Below are 21,573 nucleotides of genomic sequence, written 5' to 3'. Positions count from 1 at the left end.
CTCTAACTCTTAGTCAGTCAGCGACTTGAAGGGGGGGGGTCACATGGGACATAAATGTTCAGTGAGTTTGCAATTGATCCTTTAGCATTCAGCTCAGAATCAAAAGCAACAGTTATGGCCCATGTGCCCCCCCCCAAGTCACTGATTGGTTACTGCCTGGTAACCAATCAGCGGAAACCAAGAGAGCTGTAAAGCAGGAAGTAGGGTTCTGGCTATAATGTTAGACATCCAGTCACTCCAGCCTTTATACATTACATTGTTGCTAACTATTAGAAACATTTTTTATTTTGCACGAGCTATCTATTTAGCCAGTTTTTGTTTTTATAGTGAACAAGTCCTTTAAAAGCAGCACAATATGAATATAGTACCTATACTAGATGCAAAAACCTATGCACACTTACACTGAAATGTTCAGATTCACCCTATGGTAATAAATCCACCACATTTATTTTTTATTACACCATCCAAATCTGGTACGTTTTAACTTATTTTTACACAACTATACAATGATGTGTGTGTGTGTATAAGTACATATATAAAATAATATGCCACCTGTTTAAGGATATATAGATATTGCAAGTCTCAATGACCATATAGTAGAACCCCCATTTTAAGTTTTTCAGGGGACCAGAAAAAAAATGATGTAAAATCCAGGAAAATGTAAATGTATAATGCATAATATATAGGTGGGATCACTGAACAACAATGTAAAATGAGGGAAAACTTAAAATCAGGGGATGTAAAATGGGGGTTCTACTGTATATGCAAAAGGCCGTTCTATTATACATCATGAAAGTGCTAGGTGACTTCTAATATCCAATGTTACAACAGAGAGTAAATTACTTTTATAATACACAAGTATCAATGAGTCTTCTGATGCCACTGACATCCCTTTACAACTGATGACCGCATAAAAGTAAACTTTTAGTACATTATAGTATGTCCTCTCTCACCAACTTATTTTTCCTGCCTTCAGAAAACTTTTACTCCATGAGGCTACAACTGTATTGTTATTTTTCTAACTTTCTATTCAGGCCCTCGCCTATTTATTTTCGCCAGTCATTTAAACCAGTGCAAGGTTGTTGCAGTAAACTTTAGCATCCAGATAGCTGCTGGAATTCCAAATTGAAGACTTGTTGAACAAAAACAATAAATAATGAAAACCAATTCCAACTTGTTTCAAAATATAAATGTCTATACAGGTATGGAACCTGTTATCCAGAATGCTTGGGGTTTTCTGAATAATGGATCTTTCTGTAATTTTGATCTTCATACCTTAAATCTACTAGAAAATCATTTTAAAATTAAGAGGCCAATTTATCAAAGTTCAAATTCATGTGAGTTTTTTTTAACTCTAATAAATTTGAATACACTCGAAATTCGATTGTGAGGTTATTTAAGAAAAAAATTTAATATCTAAAACTCGAACAAATATTACCGAAAACTCTAATCGAATTTGAATCGAATTAGACTAAAATCGAATTGAGTTTTTTCCCCCGAAAAAAACTCGAATGTCAGGAAGGCTGATAACATCATAAAATTGGTCACTGGACCTCTCCCACTGACTTGTACATGAACTTGGCAGGTTTAAGGTGGTGAATAGTCAAATTCAAATTATTCCCAGGGTATAGGTTTGATAAATCTTGAAACACATATTTATATATTTACATATTTAAAAAGAGAAGATGATTGCTGCTATATAAAAACAAGACTTTTTTTTTTACTGGTAACATATATATATATATATATATATATATATATATATATATATATATATATATATATATATATATATATATATATATATATATATATATAATGATTCCAAGTGGGCAGCACACCGCCTTTGCAGCTTACCTCAGGTGCAAGGTAAAATAAATAGATAATGTAGTAAAGATGACCAGCAACACCGAGTTTTTTTGAAAAAAGCAAGTTGTATTCAAGTTACATGCAAAGCCGACGTGACGTTTCGGTCCACTCAGGGACCTTTCTCAAGGCCTTGAGAAAGGTCCCTGAGTGGACCGAAACGTCACGTCGGCTTTGCATGTAACTTGAATACAACTTGCTTTTTTCAAAAAAACTCGGTGTTGCTGGTCATATATATATATATATATATATATATATTTATTGAAATAAAGATCATGTGTTAAGTCATGGAGAGATTACAGGAAAATGCAAAGATAAAAACCACACCGTAGGATTTAAATGTCAAATAATCTTTGTTACTCAACTAATCCGATTTTCCTAGAATGCCTCCCCCCCTCAGAACAAGCTATGGTGATATAAATCCTTCCCAGATAAAGAACAGATGGTTGTGTCCCATCCATCTGTGCTACTCACTATTACCAACTGTTATACAATCCTCACACATGCAATCTCATGGACTGCTGGGGCAAGGTTTCTAATAAGGTTTCTAACAATGCCGCTAAATTCACAATGGCTGGTATTTAAGACTGACACATTTCACAACCCTTTTTTTTTTTTTACAAGTAATTTCACTTGTGCCCATTGTAATGTGGGCACAATGTGACAGAGCAGATATTTAAACACAATCAGGTACTGGTGAATACCTGTAATGTTCTTTGGCTCTGGGAACATTGCTGGTATAATCACAGCTATGCTGTGATTTGTAATTGCTGGTACAATAAAGAAGGCCCTAAAGCAAACTGGCCCTAAAGCAAATCAGGCTTAGCAGCTTGTAGGTGCTCAACTGCTGGCTCAGCGGTGCTGGGTGCTGTAGATAACAACTGGAGAGCTGTACGGTGCCCACTCTTCAACAGCAGTCTAGTGTCTTTTTTTCACAAGCTAATTTTGGCAATGTCCTTGATACAATAACAATAACGGTTGTGTTTTAGAACACTGACTATTTAGAAAATGACAACGGAAGAAAATATAAAAGAATAATAAAAATATAGATGTACTCTTTCTAAGGGTAATTGTTCACAGGATACACATCCCCAAAAAGCACCTGAAAACACTTTTACATGCACAGAATTCCTAAGCAACTATTGCCGGACAAGTTCTTCCAGAATCGCTGATTGGTAAATACATCTAATATTAGTTGACATGGTTATTAATGACAACAGTGCTATATAGAACAGTGATAAAAGTCTACCTATGCCCCTTTAGATAAATGCCATTCCAGCTCAATATGTAGTAAAAGCTTTAGAGATCATAAGACTCATCAATCAATGTGGTCAAGGTGCAAAATGCAAAAAAAAAACAGGTGCAATGTGCCATTTTCCACAACTTTTCTCATGTACAACACTTTGTGCCTCTGCCATGAAGAACAAAAAAGGTGAACCTGACAGCAAATTGGAAGAGGCAGGCATGGGCATTTGCAAGCAAAACCATTACTTGTATGTTATGTTATTCATGGCAGATGCATGGCATTCATGACAGCTCATGGCACATGTTAAACGAACAGTAACACCAAAAAATTAAAGTCTTTTATAGTAATGAAAATATCATGTACTGTTGCCCTGCACTGGTAAAACTGATCTGTTTGCTTCAGAAACACTACTATAGTTCATATAAACAAGCTGCTGTGTAGCAATGGCGGAAATTGAAAAAAAGGCTATTTAGCACAGATTAAATAGTGGATAACAGATAACACCATTATGTTCCACAGAGCTTATCTGCTATCTGCTGTGTAACATGACACAAGGATTCATACGATTTCCAGACCGTGTGTGGAGAGTCCCATCATTTTTGTCCAGCGGAGATCGTTCGTTTGGTCGATCGGACAGGTTTAATTTTGCTGGAGCCCATTGCGCTCTCATTGTAATTCGATCGTTCGGCCATAGGGCCGAACATTCAGATTACCCCCAATATAGCCATGCTATGTCGCCAAACGAGCGGATCTTTGCATCTATGGCCACCTTAAAGCTGGCAATAGATGTAAAGACCACGATTATCTCGAAATGATCGTTTAAATGTACGATGTGTCCATCAACTGAAAAGGAGATTTTGTGTATTCACCGTTAAATCTCTTTCTCTTCAGTAGCTTGGGGGACACAGGGACAGTGGGTATTGCTGGAACCACTAGGAGGCAGAACACAATAAAAAAATAGAAACTTGATCCCTCCTCCTCCTGCTATACCCCTCCTCTGTAGACACTCAGTTCGTACCAAAGGAGAAACAGGAGGTTATTAATAATCAACAGAAAAACTGATAACTAATTACAAGAACAGATGGTTGAGTCAACCAAGTCTGAAGCCAAGAGAAGGCCTCTATCCAGAGAGGGAAGCCCTGTGTCCCCCAAGCGACTGAAGAGTAAGTGATTTAACGGTGAGTACACAAAATCTCCTTTTCTCTAGGTCTGCTTGGGAGACACAGGGACAGTGGGGACATACCAAAGCTGTCCCCTGAATCAAGGGCGGGAAGTAGAGGCCTACGTGGAACCAGCCACTGCAGCCTGAAGTACCTTCCTGCCGTAGCGGGTGTCCAATGCCACAAGGTGCAAACTGGTAAAATTTGGTAAAATAATGAATTGAAGTCCACGTTGCAGCCTTGCACAACTGTTCTGCTGAGGCTTGGTTTTGAAAAGCCCAGGACGCATTCATTCCTCTGGTGGAATGTGCCCTGATTGAGTCTGGGGGAACCTGACCCTGTGATGAATAGTATCTCTGGATGGCCTGTTTTATCCAGCAGGATATGGTGGTCTTAGTAGCTGGTGTGCCTCTGAGAGGGCCTGAGGGAAGGATGAACAAGGAGTCTGACCCGGTGCAGGTAAAACTTGAGGGCCCTAACAGGGTCGAGGGTGTGCAGTGCCGCTTCCTTCGAATTGGAAAGGGATGGGCAGAAGGTAGGAATCGTAATTTCCTGGTTGAGGTGGAAAGTGGAAACCACCTTGGGAAGAAAAGAGGGAGAAGTATGAAGTACTGCCCTGTTGTTGTGGAAGGTCAACAGAGGAGACCTACAGAGATCTCAGATACTGTGCTGAGGCAATAGCCAGCAGAAAAATATACTCCTGAATGCAGGAGACGGTCCTAACCTCCTGAGGACACAATGAAACTGAGTGTCTCTGCCTACAGAGGAGGGGTATAGCAGGAGGAGGAGGGATCACGTTTCTATTTTTTTATTGTGTCCTGCCTCCTAGTGGTTCCAGCTATACCCACTGTCCCTGTGTCCCCCAACCAGACCTAGAGAAAAGTCCATTTCAGGCGATATTACCAGCAAAACTGAAGAGTAGCTGCCTGCTGGTCCCTGCAAACATAGATAGATTGCAATGGGACCGATAAAGATTTTTGAACCTGGCCAATCAATTTTCTGACAGATGTCGGCTGAAAAATCGTAAGATGTACAATCGTTTGATCCCCACTAATCTCACAATAATTTGACGGATTGGTCGGACTGCACTGAAATCGGCCGTTCACCAAAGAAGAATCGTCGCATCTATGGGGACCTGTACATGCTCAATTCAGCCCCCAGGCCACCAGTTGGATAACCCTATTAAAGGTTTTGTAGAATTCTTCCTGAGTTAAATATTTACCTGGCAGAGTCACAAGGACTATCAAGTAAGATGCAGGCTCTATGCCACAGGCAGAATTCACAGTGAATTTACATTGCTGTGTCAACCTATATAAAAAACTGCACATCAACTAAATGGTGTTAGTATACACAAGCAATGTGTTTGACCAGTATACAGACGCAAATGTCTATATACTGGTCAGTGTAAACATGTAATGCCACTGATAATACTGCTCAAATACTCCCCTATACTTTACCATTCTGGTCCAGCTCAAGGCCTTTTGCCCTCACCAGGGTAACAGATGGCCTTGCTCCTGGAAGCTAACTGAGATGGGAGATCCGGGCATATGTTTGTCTGCATAAGTTATGCAATAAACTGAAAATCCAATTTGGCACAGTAATGAGCTGATTAACCAATACATAGCACAATTCACTGGCAGGTTTACATTAAAGTAATGATGTTTTGTGAAGAGGTTTTTTGACACCCACTAACAGACAGAAACGTATAAAAATGTACCTGAGAACCACATCCAACCTTGGGGACTTCAGCTGAACTGCACTAACCTAAGCTGATATTGTCAGAGGTCTTTGCACTTTACATTATGTGGTTGTATAATGGTTAAATTATTAAACAGGCAGAGTTGGAAATGTCACATCTACCAGAACTGTGGCTTTTTTTTGTTATTACAAATTTTACATAAAATGTACAAAAATGCATGTCAGTTTGTTAAATACATATATGTGCAGTGCTGCAGAGTATATTGAGGCTCTATAAATACATTTAATAATAATATGGAAAAAAAATCATGAACAAGGCAAAAATGTATTTTAGTGCACACCAATGACTAGTTTATATATAGGGACTAGAGATATGTGGGTCAACAAAAAGGTGACCTGCATATCCCTAGTACCGGTATATAAAGTATAAAGTCCCTACATATAAAGAACCCATGCCTAACCCACCCACTCCCAGTCTGTAATTATTCATATATCTTTGCCAATGATGTCAACAGAGGAGGCACGATTGTAAATGCAAGCGTATATAAATAAGTAGAGGAACAGTGGCACAATGACATCATGGGCAGAATTCGGCCTACCACTTAAACTGGCAATAGACACAAAGATACCATCATACAAAACGATGATTCATACCATTTTTTATACCATATTGATCGATCGTTCAGTCGATTGAACAGGTTAAAAGATTTATATTGGCAAACAATAAGATTTATATTGGCTAAAGATCTCTGCATATATTGCCTATCTGACGATATCAATGGGAGATTGTCACCAACTAGCAGATCAACTAGCAGTTAGGCAGGTTAAAATAGTTGAAAGGTTGAACTTGATGGACATGTGTCTTTTTTTCAACCATTATTTGTTAGACATATCTTTTGTACAATTTCTCTGTCAATTAAAGGTCAGAACATGTGTGATTAGATCACTTTACATTAATCTGAATGGTTAGTTGCAGGTTAGAAGGCACGGATGATCGTTCGTCAAACATAGGCTATAATCTGCACGTCTGGCCATCTTTACAGAAAAAATTCCCCAGCACAGTACCCATCAGCCATCAAACAGAGTTTTACTTTTATTATAGATGCAGTAGACTGACATTATTAACTGATGAGACAAGTAGCGCATACAACCCTAATGATAACTTAATATCCATAAAGCTTGTAATAAAGGGAATGCCATCTCCCATAGGGTGAATTTTGGATAGTAGACAATAGATGACTGAAGGTCATAAAACTTATAATGTGAATGAGCTCTGTTGTTTTGATATCTCTGAAATATATTTCAAACAAACTTGTACATTTTTTGATAAAATCTGGCTATATCATACTGCCGTATAATTTACACAACACCAAGGACTTGTTTTCTGTTTTACGGCACAGCTCACTAAGAATGGGTGTGTAAATACTGCTGGAATATGTGGAACTAGATTACGTGTGTCAGGCTGACATTGGTTATTATTTGCAGTGGTTACATAGTGTTTGTATAGGAAGTGCCTTTACTGGTCCTTAAACTGGCCATAGACGCACAGATTAGATCGTACGAATCCTCAATTCGTAAGATTTTCGGATCGTGTGTGGCGTGTCCCGACATTTATCTTGCCATGCTGATCGGTCGTTCAGTCGATCGGACAGGTTAGAAAATTTCTGTCGGCTGCCGATTATATTTCTGCGTGTATAGCCAATCGGACGATTTTCAGTGGGAGACTGTCACCAGCTTGGTCGGACATAAACTTTCGTACGATTGCTGTAGGGTGAGAAAGTCGCCTGATCTGTTCTTTTACTGCTTTATTTGGTCTGAATGGTTAGTGGCAGGTCGGGAGACGAGGACGTACGATTGTTCGTCCGATACTGAGGTGCGTCTATGGCCATTTTAAACAATTACAGATTATTTCTTTAGTCTAACTGGGAATAAGAACGGAAACAGTTTAGAATTCTGCAGCAGGAGAAACTACAGGGCCACTGAATCTATCTGGACAGACTTGATTACAAGAACAAAGGAGCATGCTGATATAGTATACAGATTTATAGGAGGCACACACTGAATCCAGAATTCAGACCAATTCCAGCATATTTTGAAAAATTCCGACCTGAGCTTGAGCTTTGGGCAGAACTGAAATTGAAGTCAAGTGACTTTAGAAAACTACAACTAGCAAAAGGCAAACAAGAAATACCCAATGCATGGAATTGTGTGCCATTGTCATACTGATATGATTATATTTGCCCCAGTGAAAGATCAACAACACTTTGCGCATCCAGTGTTTGCACTAATAACTCTATGGTACTCAAAAGCTTGGGGCGGGTTCCGGAAGAAGAAACGGGACAATCACATCACGTGCCCAGCATAACAACCCACAGCGTCGCCGAATCTGAGCACACATCCCTATGATTTGTCTCATCCGTACTGCGCATGCCTACACTTTACATCTGCATCAATTTATATCCCAGCTTCTCTACAAGGCACCGGGCGGCCAATCTCACTAACCCCTTGCTCTAGCCACCACCAACAGCCACTGACTCAGGCACTACTCACCTGCTACTTCCGGTGCTGCTACCGTGCTCCCGTTCTCATGTTGTAGGGAAGACTAGCTTCTTGCCAGCGCCTAGGAACAGTTTAGGGATTGTCACTAGTGTCTCTTTTCCTGTACCGCCCACAATGTCTGCTAAACCCCACGTGATTGGTTGTGCACGCTGAGAGACGGCAACGTGTCTCTGTGTATATTGAAATGTGTGTGTCCTAAAACGCACACCGTAGGTAGAGAGGACGTGAAATATTTGTGTACGAATCTTAGTAAAACGTGGCCTTACTCAGACACTGGCTTTTGTTTTAGTTCGCAGTTTGCGTTAGGCCTGTAGGCTGTAGCAATTCAAGTTAAGTATGCTGTAAAATGGCTCAGTCTAAACAACTTTTCAATTGGTCTTCGTTTTTCTTTTTTATAGTTTTTGAATTACTTGCCTTCTGATTCTGTCCAGCTTTCAAATGGGGGGTGTCGCTGACCCCATCTAAAAACAAATGCTCTGTAAGGTTACAACTGTATTGTGATCACTATTTTGTATTACTCATCTTTTTATTCAGGCCCTCTAGTTGCAGTCTCATATTCAAATCAATGCATGGTTACTAGGGTGATGTGGACCCTAGCAGTAGCATAACTACTGGGGGATCGATTGGGCCAGGGCATGCACCCCCTCAGGGCCCCCCGGTAGTTCACGCCCACTGATTCCGGGTGTATGGAGGGGGCGGGCCCTGGCGCAGGACGTGCAACCGGGCCCCCCTCTAGTTATTTTGCTGGACCCTAGCAATTAGATTGTGGAAATTTCAAACTGGAGAGCTGCTGAATAGAAAGCTAAATAACTCAATAACCACAAGTAATAAAAAAATAAAACCAATTGCACATTGTCTCAGAAGATCATTCTCTAAATCAGTGCTGTCCAACTTCTATGGTACCGAGGGCCGGAATTTTTCCAAATTATGTGGTGGAGGGCCGATAACGGAAGACAGTGTTAGCCACTCCCTGTTTTTAGACCCCACCCACTTTAAACCACGCCCATGTTACCGCAAGACCATGCCCACATTAATAGCACACCAAAAAAACCAAATGGTTGGTGCTCACTGCAGGGATCAGGGCTGGAACTAGGGGTAGGCAGAGTAGGCGGCTGTCTAGGATGCCATCATTGAGGGGCGCACTTTTTTCAAGTGTTTATTTAATAATTTGTTTCAGTAATCATGGTCACACAGTTGGGTGGAATCCATCTCCTTCCCCTTCTCCCTCTTGCCGGCAAGTAATAGCTCCTTTGTGCGGTGCACCGTGACGTGCATACACGGCTCAATGACGTCACTGATGTGTTGGATGACAGAGAGAGGCAGCCTTGCACAGTTGCACTGAACTGAAGACATTCTTTCTATTACTGTAAAGTGTGAAGCTTCCTGCTGGCACAGCCAGGTACAGATTTTGGGCACATATGTTTGCTGCTGGGCTGGGCACTGGCACAGGTACATAAATACTTGGGGGCAATATGATGTGATCAGATTTATTTTTGGCTGCTGCTGGAACAGGTAAAGATTGGGGGCAATATGATGGCTGCAGGAGGACTGTATGATGGATGGCTGCTGAGCTTGCTTGCACAGGTACAGGAGGCTGTAATATAAAAGAAAAAGTGTTGTACACTTACTTGCTCTCTTTATTTAAAAACCATCATGGTAAGGAGGGAAATTGTAATGCAGGATAGGGGACACTGAGTCAAGCTCTTGCCTAGGACTAGGACAAGGACTAACTTATGCCTGCCCTGGCAAGGATGTCACTCATATGTGAAAAAAGCTAAGTCATATAAGACATAATTCCATATGCCTCCTCCTCCCCTGTGTATAATACAGTACCCCAGCATATGATTAAACACCATAGGGCCCACTAACAATAATTTTCAAATGCTAACAAACCCCCAGAACAAATATCAAAGTATGACACACACAGGGAGGGAAGACAGAACAGAGCAGGAGACAGGAGAATCAGGACCGGTCTAATATGTACTACATACAGTGACACAGTGCTGGTGCCCCATTAGCATTTTGTATAAAGTGTGAACAGGTGAACAATGTGGGCAGTTTCAGTCTGGGTCTCAGGTGTGAACAGTACAGGGCTTTAGGGGAGTGAACAATAGAGGTGTCACAAGTGTGAACAATACAGGAGTGAACAATGCAGGGGATTAGTCTGAATTTGAGGTTTAGACAATGCAGGGGCCAGTTAATATCTGTAGTGATACATTTTAAATCTTACATATGGTAAACAGACACAGCAGGCAGACTTTGATGTGGAGGGCCACATGAGGGGGGGTCCCCGCAGGCTGCCAGTTGGACAGCCCTGCTCTAAATCATACTAAAATGTATTTGAAGGTGAACAACCCCTTTAAATGCCATTCCAATTGCCTACATTGTACAGTGTCTCTCTTTCACATACATGGAGCTAGCCAGAACACACACAATTGTTTGCTGCTGGGGAGCTTACCCCTTTTATTATGCCACCAACAGTATCAATGTTTTGGGGGGGAAGACCCTCCTTCATCAGGAGGGTCTTCCCCCTCAAACGTTGCTACTGTTGGTGGCAACAGAAATCTTTGTTGTTTCTAAGGGACCCAGCCGGGCACCACCAGTGCATTGAAAGTGAACCACAGGTGTGCAGTGGATTCATTACGTTTAAACATCTGTGAACCAAATCCAAGATGGCCGAGCATTCCACAGTGGCATTTGTGAGTGAGGGGAAAATAATGAGACACAGTGGCAGAGTGATACCCCAAATCAGTGGGCCCTTGACAGATACACTTTACTAAAGCAGAACTGCAGCCCATAAATGTTTCCCCTACTGATTTAATGTCCTCTAGAAATCTCCCTGCAGCCCAGAACAGTGTTATTGCAACTTGTATCCATACAGATCTCCATTTCCTGTGTCTGCAGACTCTTGGAAGCTCCTCCCCACACTCACTCTGTGGCTGTAGGAAGCAGCTCCTAATCACTGCAGGAAGCTTGTCTCCCAGTGACAGCAAATGATATTGTGGATAGATGGGTCAGGAAGTGCTTTCCCATTGGCTGCAGGAAGCTTGTCTACCATTGGCTAAAGTGGCAGCAAATTATGTTTTGTTATGACGATGCAAGAAACCCCTCTCCCATTGGATGCCGGACACAAAATGCTGTGTGTGTGTGTGAGACAGAGATGGACTGGAGCCTGGTGCCTAATACTGAGTGTGTATGGGAATGGGGGTGCCTGTGGGGCCTCACAGTGGGTGATGGGGCAGATTCCTCTCTTCTAAACCCTGAACCTCTGCCAAGCCCACCTTTATACTTCACATACCCCCCTTCCCATGTGATACTCTTCCTGTGGAGCTGTAAGGGCATCAGGAATTCTTCTGTGAATAAACACTGGCAATTCACCTCAGATGTGGCAGCAATAAGCCAATTTCTACTCATATGTCAAAAGACAATTGCTGCAAAGCGTCAATGTTTCCTTTAGTTGGTCTATAATGATTCATTGATTTATTCATTATTGTGTAACGTGAATATCCTTGTGATTCAAACAGGGGAATCCAATGGTGTTCAAAGGTCCATGTTACCCCTCAGCAAGTCAGGGGTACGAGAAAGATGGGAGGCTTCTGCCGAGGTGGGAGAGCTCATCACTGGAGACCTTCTATGGAGAAAACAATTACAGAGTTTTATAATAACTGCTATGGGCCCATCAATGGCAACTGCATCTTAGACAATAATACTGTGTCCAATGGAGAGAGGTAGATGGAGTCACATGACACTGACAAGAAATCGCTGCACGGCAAAGTGACAGTTAATAACGGTTTTCTCACTTTCATTTCTGGGACCAGAGGTGAGTGGACCATTACACACACACAGGGGGGACAAATTAAATAATAATGACATAAATGCAGAAAATGGCTATTTAATTGTGTCAATAGGTAGCGCCTGGGATATTAGTCTTCGTTTTGCATATTTTCTCTCATTTTAATAGATATAAAAAGTGATTATGGGAGAGTTGGGGTCGGGGTGCAGGGAGACTACAAACTCTCCAGATATAAACTCTCCAGATATAAAATATTTGGGATTCAGATTGTTCTTCTAATATTTATATGCAAATTTCTCTGTATTTGACTCAGTATTAAAATTTGCTAGTTTAGAAATTACTAAGGGAGGAATCTGAACAGTGTTTGGAGTGACAGTTGGCCACTTGGTGATCAGTTTCATCTTCTAATACTATTAATATTCATATTTCTCTCTGTATCTCACTTTATATATAACATTTACTTTTTAAAAAAGCTTTTAAGTAAAAGTTAAAAGAGTATTGAGGGTAAATGTCTGGAATCTCCCATGTTAACATGTAACAGGGGTCACTGACAGCATTTGGAGAGACAGTTGGCCACTTGCTGTTCAGGTTTCTCCTCTAATGCTATTAATATTCATATTTCTCTCTGTAACTCACTTTGTATATAAAATTGCTTCTGTAAAAGCATGTGAGAAAAATTGAGTTTTGGAGTTGCCACTTGCCAGCCACCTATGGCTCCTGATGCTGCGTGAGGCTGTTGATAGTTAATAATAGGCAGCCATTGCTTATTTTTCTGACTAGAAACTTAAAATGCTCCCAGACTCCCCAATCAATCTGTAGTCCTCTGACCCACAAACCCAACCCTCTCTTAATAGACTTGCATCCTGTGACACTTGTCATCTGATTGCTAGACCCATTCACTTTAGCACCATTAAAGGGGTTGTTCAGCGTTAACTTTTAGTATAATTTGATATTCTGAGACAATTTGCAATTGGTTTTCATTTTTTATTATTTGTAGTATTGAGTTATTTAGCTTTTTATTTGGCAGCTCTCCAGTTTGCATTTTCAGCCATGTGGTTGCTGGGGTCCAAATTACCTTAGCAACCATGCACTGATATGAATAAGAGACAGGATTATAAACAGGGGAGGGTCTGAATAGAAAGATGAGTAGTAAAATATAGCAATAACAATAAATGTGTAGCCTTACAGAGCATTGGTTTTAGATGGGGTCAGTGACCCCCATTTGAAAGCTGGAAAGAGTCAGAAGAAGAAGGGGTTGTTCAGCGTTAACTTTTAGTATAATGTGATATTCTCAGACAATTTGCAATTGGTTTTCATTTTTTATTGTTTGTGGTTTTTGAGTTATTTAGCTTTTTATTTGGCAGCTCTCCAGTTTGCATTTTCAACCATGTGGTTGCTGGGGTCCAAATAACCTTAGCAACCATGCACTGATATGAATAAGAGACAGGATTATAAACAGGGGAGGGTCTGAATAGAAAGATGAGTAGTAAAACATAGCAATAACAATAAATGCGTAGCCTTACAGAACATTGGTTTTAGATGGGGTCAGTGACCCCCATTTGAAAGCTGGAAAGAGTCAGAAGAAGAAGGCCAAAAATTCAAAAACTATAAAAAAATAAACAATGAAGACCAATTGAAAAGTTATGTAGAATTAGCAATTCTATAACATACTAAAAGTTACCTCCCCTTTAATATGTATGGTGATCAAGCAGCTAGTCATAGTTGGATTTTTGCTTAAGATGTTTGCTAACCGGAGTCAGTGCCACATTACAGCAAAATCAGATTTCAGATTTTTGACATCTGTTTAAAGTTTGTTTCTAAAATCAAGATGAGTGTGTATGATCTGTGCTCACAATCTCTTCTTTCTTTTCATCTCCCCATAAAGTGAAAGTTCTGAGCGATCCGTAGCGACTTCGTAGCGATTTCTACGTGATTTCCTGCGATTTCCTGAGATTACCACTGATTTTCGTGCGAGATATTCAGCATTTTTGACGTTTCCTAGGAAAAAACATCTTTCATTCACGTCTGCTGATATCTTTTTTTTTTTTAAACCCAACTGCTCTTTTAAGAGCAAAAAGACTTGGGCGCAATGCCATTCTGTGCCCCAAGGAGGAAGGTAAGATGGCTGTTACATTTTTATTTGACTAAGAAATGTTTTTTAAGTCCCAAAGTTTAAGAGGTCCTAAAATGGTTTTGTATAGGGCCCAGTCATTTTTAATTATGCTATGGTCCCCGTTACTTCAATAATTCATAGATTTGGGATAAGGGCATCTTTCACACAGGGTAGTACCATTTTGTTATTCAGCAAGTCTTGGGCCTTATACTGTCCCTAATAGAATCTTTCTCTTTTCCCTCAGCGACAGTCGGAATCCAGCTCCCTCTCTGAGATCTACAAGGTGAGTAGAAAAGAGGGGAAAATAATGTGAATAATGTGAGTGGTAATTTCTATTACCACTCACTGTAAATGCTGCTAGAGCATGGAATATGGGAGATGGTTTGGTGATGGACATATTTTACCCTTTTGAAATATTATGTTATGAATAAAATTCTCCTTTTATTCTATTTTATTGTCCAGCCTCCTGATGGTCGGCTGACCAAGGATGTGCTCCTCGGAGAGGGCGGCACTGGAGACGTCTACAAGGTAAGGGACCAACCAACTTAGGGTTGAATATAAAGAACTAACTCAGTGGTTCACAAAACTGCTTAAATAGCTCTGTGCTGAATTCAGTATCTTCCCAAAATGCCTTGTTGTAGCTAAAACCAAGTGTAAGTTAAACTTTTCTGTCTATATTACAGGGACGACACCATCGGAAAGGTGTGGTGGCCGTGAAGATCGCCAACATCAGTCGGGTAACGTATCTTTATACTTTCATTTTTTATATAATTCCTATCTGTGAGGTTGCCTATGTGAGCTAAAGGGATTTCTATTATTCCACTCCAGGATGAAGACTCAGTCTGCAGGGAGCTGACGTTTCTCCAGCAGTTTGGCGGCCACAAGAACGTCGCCTCTTTCTTTGGAGCCTACTACAGGGCTCCACTCACGGAGTGCTCATCAGAGCTCTTGGAAGTAAGAAATTATTTACTGTATAACATTCATCACTTATGTGCCAAACAGATCACTGCTAGAGATGATATAATACACGGCCTTAAATAATTTCTTTCTATTGCAGATTGCTCTTGAATACTGTGGTGGCGGTTCTCTCCACAACCTCATCAGCAAGACCAATGGCCAATCCCTGAAGGAGACCTGGATTGGCTATGTCTGCAAGGAGGTTTTAAAGGTAAGGTCAGATTTACCCCTTAAGGACTTTTCTTTAATTGCATAGATTATATATACAATCTGTTTGTGGGGATTGTTTAGTCTTATGTCTGTTACATTCTTATAACCAACATCGCTATCTCCCCAGGGGCTGCACCACATCCACAAGAACCAGGTCGTTCATAAAGACATCAAGAGCCTGAACATCATGCTCACAGAGAAGGCCAAAGTGAAGATCAGTGAGTAAAACTTACAGTTATAATGGAGTAATGGATGGTGGGGAGCTTCTGTTAATATGGAGTCAGGTGATTTCATAATTCAGGTTTCTTATTGTGGTTAAACAAATTATTTTCCATTAATATATTCTATCTGTCATTTCAGTCGACTTTGGAAACAGCTGGAATCTGGACCCGCAAACTGGATTGTGCCACGAAGCAGAAGGGACTCCACATTGGATGGCACCAGAGACCATAAGGCAGAAGGGCCAGCGCCTGGTGTACGACACCAAAGTATGTTGTACTTATAATACTTGTAACAACACCGAGCATTTACCTATTAGTGTTAATGGGACATAGAGGAAGTAATTTTCTCATGGGGGGAAAGGAGTTTTTCTGAAACGTTGGGTTTCTTACCTTTTTGCACAATGTGTCTGCTTTAAAATATTTGCTCTTTTGCTCAGCTATGTAACTGCTATTGTTTGTAATGGAGATGTATTGCTGTATACACGTTTGTAAATATAATAAAGCATTTTCTCACTTTTACAAATAACATGGTGTGCTTCATTACTAGGGTGTGCCTTGGGATATTTTAGAAGTTGTATTTTGTTCTGTTTTGGCCATAATTGACCTAAGGAGAATGCCATGTACTTTGGCAACCCTACAAATATATGTATATGTTTCTAAAGTAGAATATGAAACAGTAGTAGCCTCCTTACATAGATTTTATTAAAAACCCACTAACTCGGATACTATGTTATGCTTTCCGACTAATATGATCAGATTACTGTTTTGTATGTTCTCTCTAGCAAGCTATTCCCTCGTTCCATATGTTGCTATATTCTTTTTTCTGGCAATTCAAATTTAATAAAAATTTTCAATAATAAAAAGAAAAAACCCACTAACTCAATTCTCTCCTTCTAATTCTCTTTTGTTTGTCTTTTGCAGTGTGACATCTGGTCGCTGGGTATAACCGCCATCGAAATGGCCGAGGGACAAGAACGTAAGTGAATCACAACAATTGTGGCTGCTTATGGATACTTTATTTTAGACTTTGAGCAGCAAGAACTTCTGAACCAGAATGGGAAGAATTGAAGCTTATTCACCATTTCAAGCAAAAAGACCTTTTCGTAATTAGATCTGTTATAGACATGTTTGAAGGGTCTGATATATTTGTATTTAACTTTTAGCTTACGCAGGGCAATACCCAGTGGAGCACCTGATAAGAGAAGCCCAACCACCGAAGCTTCGATCAAAGACCTGGTGAGTCCTTCCCAGCCCATGTCCCTGTGCATTGTGTCTGTGCAATGGAACTCTGCTTACATACTTACATCAGTGGTATTTTGCCAACTTCTATATCCAAACTGTTATATTCAGGCAAGTCACTAAGTGATAATAAGGAAATTTCAGTCTCAGCTTTGGGAATGTGTATTTTATTTTAAATACCCCATAACTGTGTTACAAGAATAGGGCTTGTTTGATTGCAGCTTAGTGTTCCAGATCATTCCTCTAAATGCAAGCTGGGTTATGGGTGCTCTCCGGGAAATACAGGTGCTGGACAGTGGGTATGATCACAGCGTATGGTCTCTGCCCTAAGTCCTACACTTATAGAGGATTTACCAAAAAGGTGTGGGGAAACATTGACATTGCCAGTCCCCTCAACACACATAACTGTAAGGGTCTATGTCACTATAGATATGCCAATATTGTCCCCTTCATATCTTTGTTGACTGACATGGCATAGTTGTGGGTAATCCTAGGCTTTGAGATTCCTCTAAACCTTCAGGATAACTATTTGTTTCTCATCTATATATTGATATTGTACTTTAGGCAGGAACCCCGCTGCCCCCATGCTCCTGTGATTCCCATCCCACCCCCAAAATGGCCACACAGCTCACAGCCAAACTGAATTAATCAGGGCACATTCAACAAAGCAAAATATATTTGTAGCTATAACCATATATCAGTTTAAAGGGGTTGTTCACCTTTGAGTTATATTTTAATATGATGTACTAAAATATATTCTGATACAATATGCAATTGGTTCTCATTCGTTATTATGTCTGGTTTTTTAGTTATTTGGCTTTTTATTCAGCAGCTCTCCAGTTTGCCATTTCCGATTGCTATGGTCCAAATTACCCTAGCATCCATGCATTGCTTTTAATAAGAGGCTGGAATATGAATAGGAGAGGCCTGAATAGAAAGACAAGTAATGAAAAGTAGCATTAATGATACATTTGTAGCCTCACAGAGCATTTGTTTTTAGATGGGGTCAATGACCCCCATTTGAGAGCCGGAAAGAGTCAGAAGAAGAAGGCAAATAATTTAAAAAATATAAATAAAATAATGAAGACCAACTGAAAAGTTGCTTACAATTGACCATTCTATAACATGCTTAAAGTTAACTTAAAGGTGAATCCTTTAATTCGATGTGATGTTTAACATTCTTCAGTCATTTTCTCTCTTTCTCAGCATTTTAGACATTTAAAGGGATAGATCTGTTTTTTACTAGATAAAGCTAAAAGATCTTCTCATTCCTTTTATCCAGGTCACAAAGTTTTGTGTCTTTTCTGGAGTCCTGTTTGAAGAAGGATCCTTCTGAGAGAGGGAGTGCCGAAGAACTCCTGCAGCACCCATTCATCAAAGAACTGCCCCCTAAGAAGATCATCAGGGCTGAGATTGAAGAACATCTCCGGGCTCTGCAGAACCGGCCGGCCAAGAAAGGTGAGGGAATCCATTATATCTGATACAACTGCACCATCACAGAGTGTAAATCAACACTGAAATGAGACACTGCAAAATGAAAGTGGTGCTGGGAATAAGAAAATGTATTTTTAATTTTTTTAAATGTTTTATTGCATTTTACTTTTGATCAGAGATGCATTTCTTATCACAATATGAATAATGAAAATATTTTAAGGGCTACATCACGTTAATATTGCATTTTAGTACGTTATTGACAATGAGATTCTAAGAATTTGAATTTGGTCTTCAATTTATATTTCATAATTCTGCCATCACATCAAAGTTGTGGGTTGGAAAAAAAAACCTCTTTGCCAATGAACTTGTGCGTGGGGCCCCACTATGGACCGCTACCCAGGAAGGAATTTCTCTGTAGGGTGTCTGTCCATGTTCATTTAAAATTATCATCTATCTTATTATTTCCAAATAATTAGATAAAACAGGAATTTAATGTTGGTTATTTCCTCACTTTCCTTTTTTTAATCTATACAGGATTGAAGGGAAAAGCTATGAAACAGCTGCGTCGCGCTTGTGACTTCTACGCACGCAACACAGCAAAGGAACAACAAGTGGCTCTGCAAATGGCCCTGGAGGGCTTTCCCTGTAACTGATCTTGTGGCCAGTAACATCCACAGCCCAGAATGAATCTCCTGTGTAAAATCCTAGGTGAAAGAAACATCCACAGAGAAAGGTACTGTCTCCATTCAATATCACTATTCATTGGTCCTACAGAGCCTTAGACCAACATTCTCTGCATTTACTGCTTGAAATCTTTCCCACATGCAAAGAGACAAGCAGATAAATGCACACCCTGAGATGTTATGGGCTAAATCAGGGTTTTCTCTGCTCACAGACAGTAGCTTTATTGCATCATACTGAAATAAGAAACTTTCTAAATACAATCAATTAAATATTGTGTACAGGGTCTGAAGTAATCAAGTTTATATACAGTATCCCTCTCTCAACATCTATTTCTCTTCATTCTCTCTACATGCAGCAGTTGGGTGTCAGATACTGTAACCATTGACAGTTAGATCCAATATATCTTATAGGGGGGGGTCTTCCTTTCCTAGCAGATGTATTAGAGCTCACTCAAATAACTGATTCCAGTACAAACAAAATCTAACAAAATAATTGCCTTTTGCACAAATCCTGCATGTAGAGAGACATGATGTCTGGTGATTTTGATAGAGTGAGCTCTAATTCATCTTCTAGGCAAAAGGAGCCCCCCTATAAGGTATACTGGATCTAATGGTCAATGATTATCTGAAACCCAACTCCCATGAAGAGAGAATGAAGAGAAACAGATGCTGAGAGAGGCATAGTGAAGATAAACTTGATTATTTCAGACACTGTACAGAATATTTAATTGATTGTATTTGGAAAGTTTCTTATTTCTTATATATCTATCTAAGGCTGATTATCCAAGAGCTGCCACCACAAGGGGATTTTTAAAATGTATTTGGCCTTTAAAGGCTTAGCAACATTCATGAATCTGTAATTCTAATTCTCTGTTTTCCTACTAGTACCCATTACTGTTAATAAGGCCTATGCCAAAGGGAATTCTGTCTGAGCATAAAATTCTTTCTAATGCCATGCTTCTTAATGAATATTCATAATGATAGATTAATAATTGATTTTTATTTTATATTACAGGTGAAGCAGCTGAACCAGTGGTGACTTTGAGATTAGTGCAGTTCCACCAGCAGTGTCTGCTCCTCTCCCTGAAGCGCCAGGATGATAATTTACTAATGTAACCAGTGGCATCTATCTTGAGATCATGCAACACCACCAGCAGTCTCACATTCAAGGTTCACATCTCCACCAGTGGTACCTTACATTTCAACTACTGTACCATTATTCTACCCATTGCTTCTATATTTCATACAACTTTGTGCAACACCACCAGCTTCTTCTACTTCTGCTGCTCCTCCTCCACCAGACTCTATCATGCCAACACACCTCCAGCATCTACAGTTTCCACCAGCATTATCCTTTGCAGCTACTACAATTCCAGCAGTGGCACCTTACTGTATATCTACCATATATTTGGCTCCACCACCAGCTACCAACTTTTTTTATTCTGCTGCTCTTCTATCAGCAGACCACCATGCTGGTACACCTTCAGCATTTGCAGTTCCACCTACCATAGCCCAAACAGTGCCTCTATTTATGGCTCATTTAATATCTAATTTCAGGCTACCACAGCTACAACAGTGGTGTTTGGAATTCATGTGACTACATCATAAGTCTCTAAATTCATCACATTTTATACAACCATAGCTCCAATAGCGATATCCACCTTAGAATTTCACAGACTTAGCAGTAGCAGTAGCATTTAGCATTAGCAGTAGTATTTTTCAGGGATATTAGACATTAGTTTTTTTTAATTACCATACCTCCACCCATGGCCTCTTCTTTTCATTCACCTTTAGCTCCACTATCAGCCTCTTCCCCTTATTCTACTGAACCTATACCAGCAGGCTCAGTCATCATATCAACACACTTCCACCATCACCTTCTTATTTTCAAGGCAACACCAGCAGTAGTGATTACTGTCAACTGCTGGGCCCCCTTTTGCATATTTGTTAAAAGCTTCAAAAATTCATCTGATCCACCAGTAGCTGTTGCCTTCACATAGCCCCAAGAAACCTTCTCCTTGAATATAAATTCTCATCTACATTTTTATTGCTCCCTTAGTTCAGAATTTTTAAAAAGTTATCTTTAAAATACCATTGCTCCTAATTTCACATCTCTTGCCTTCAAACATCCACTTCTACAGCAAAGTAAAAATTATGCCCATACATTAATTAGTTTTAAATGGGTTACATGCATTTTTAGGTAGGGAAAAACACAGGGATACAGACATGAAATCTTAGTAGAAGTTGATCCAGGGACTTGTCCGATTGCCCTTTGGGAGTCAGGAAGGAATTTTTCCCCCTCTGAGGCAAATTGGCTCTGGCTTCAGATGGGGGTTTTTGCCTTTCTCTGGATCAACTACCAAATAGGTCCTATTTACACTTCAATTTTAACTT

The 21,573-nt window shown here is 40.0% G+C and overlaps 2 protein-coding genes across 3 annotated transcripts in view; one reads left to right on the top strand and one right to left on the bottom strand.

The window, feature by feature from the left end:
- The window catches only part of slc66a2.1.L (solute carrier family 66 member 2, gene 1 L homeolog), an 82,790-nt gene extending 74,104 nt beyond the window's left edge, over positions 1-8,686 (bottom strand). Inside the window, exon 1 of one of the 2 annotated variants that reach the window (XM_041565396.1) lies at positions 8,521-8,686. The gene's annotated coding sequence lies outside the window, so the exon portion shown is untranslated. 2 annotated transcript variants of the gene reach the window in all.
- A 7,973-nt stretch (positions 8,687-16,659) lies between these two features.
- On the top strand, positions 16,660-20,810 carry LOC108719164 (serine/threonine-protein kinase 3). Its single transcript, XM_018267838.2, has 5 exons — positions 16,660-16,799; positions 16,987-17,059; positions 18,345-18,520; positions 19,031-19,229; positions 20,195-20,810. Exons 1-4 carry the CDS (start codon positions 16,781-16,783, stop codon positions 19,147-19,149), a joined length of 387 nt encoding a protein of 128 aa, XP_018123327.2. The 5' UTR covers positions 16,660-16,780; the 3' UTR covers positions 19,150-19,229; positions 20,195-20,810.
- Positions 20,811-21,573: the final 763 nt, after the last annotated feature.

The sequence above is a fragment of the Xenopus laevis genome, chromosome 6L (genome assembly GCF_017654675.1).
Source record: "Xenopus laevis strain J_2021 chromosome 6L, Xenopus_laevis_v10.1, whole genome shotgun sequence".
In the NCBI taxonomy this organism is placed as follows: Eukaryota; Metazoa; Chordata; class Amphibia; order Anura; family Pipidae; genus Xenopus; species Xenopus laevis.
This window is presented reverse-complemented; position numbering and strand designations above follow the sequence as displayed.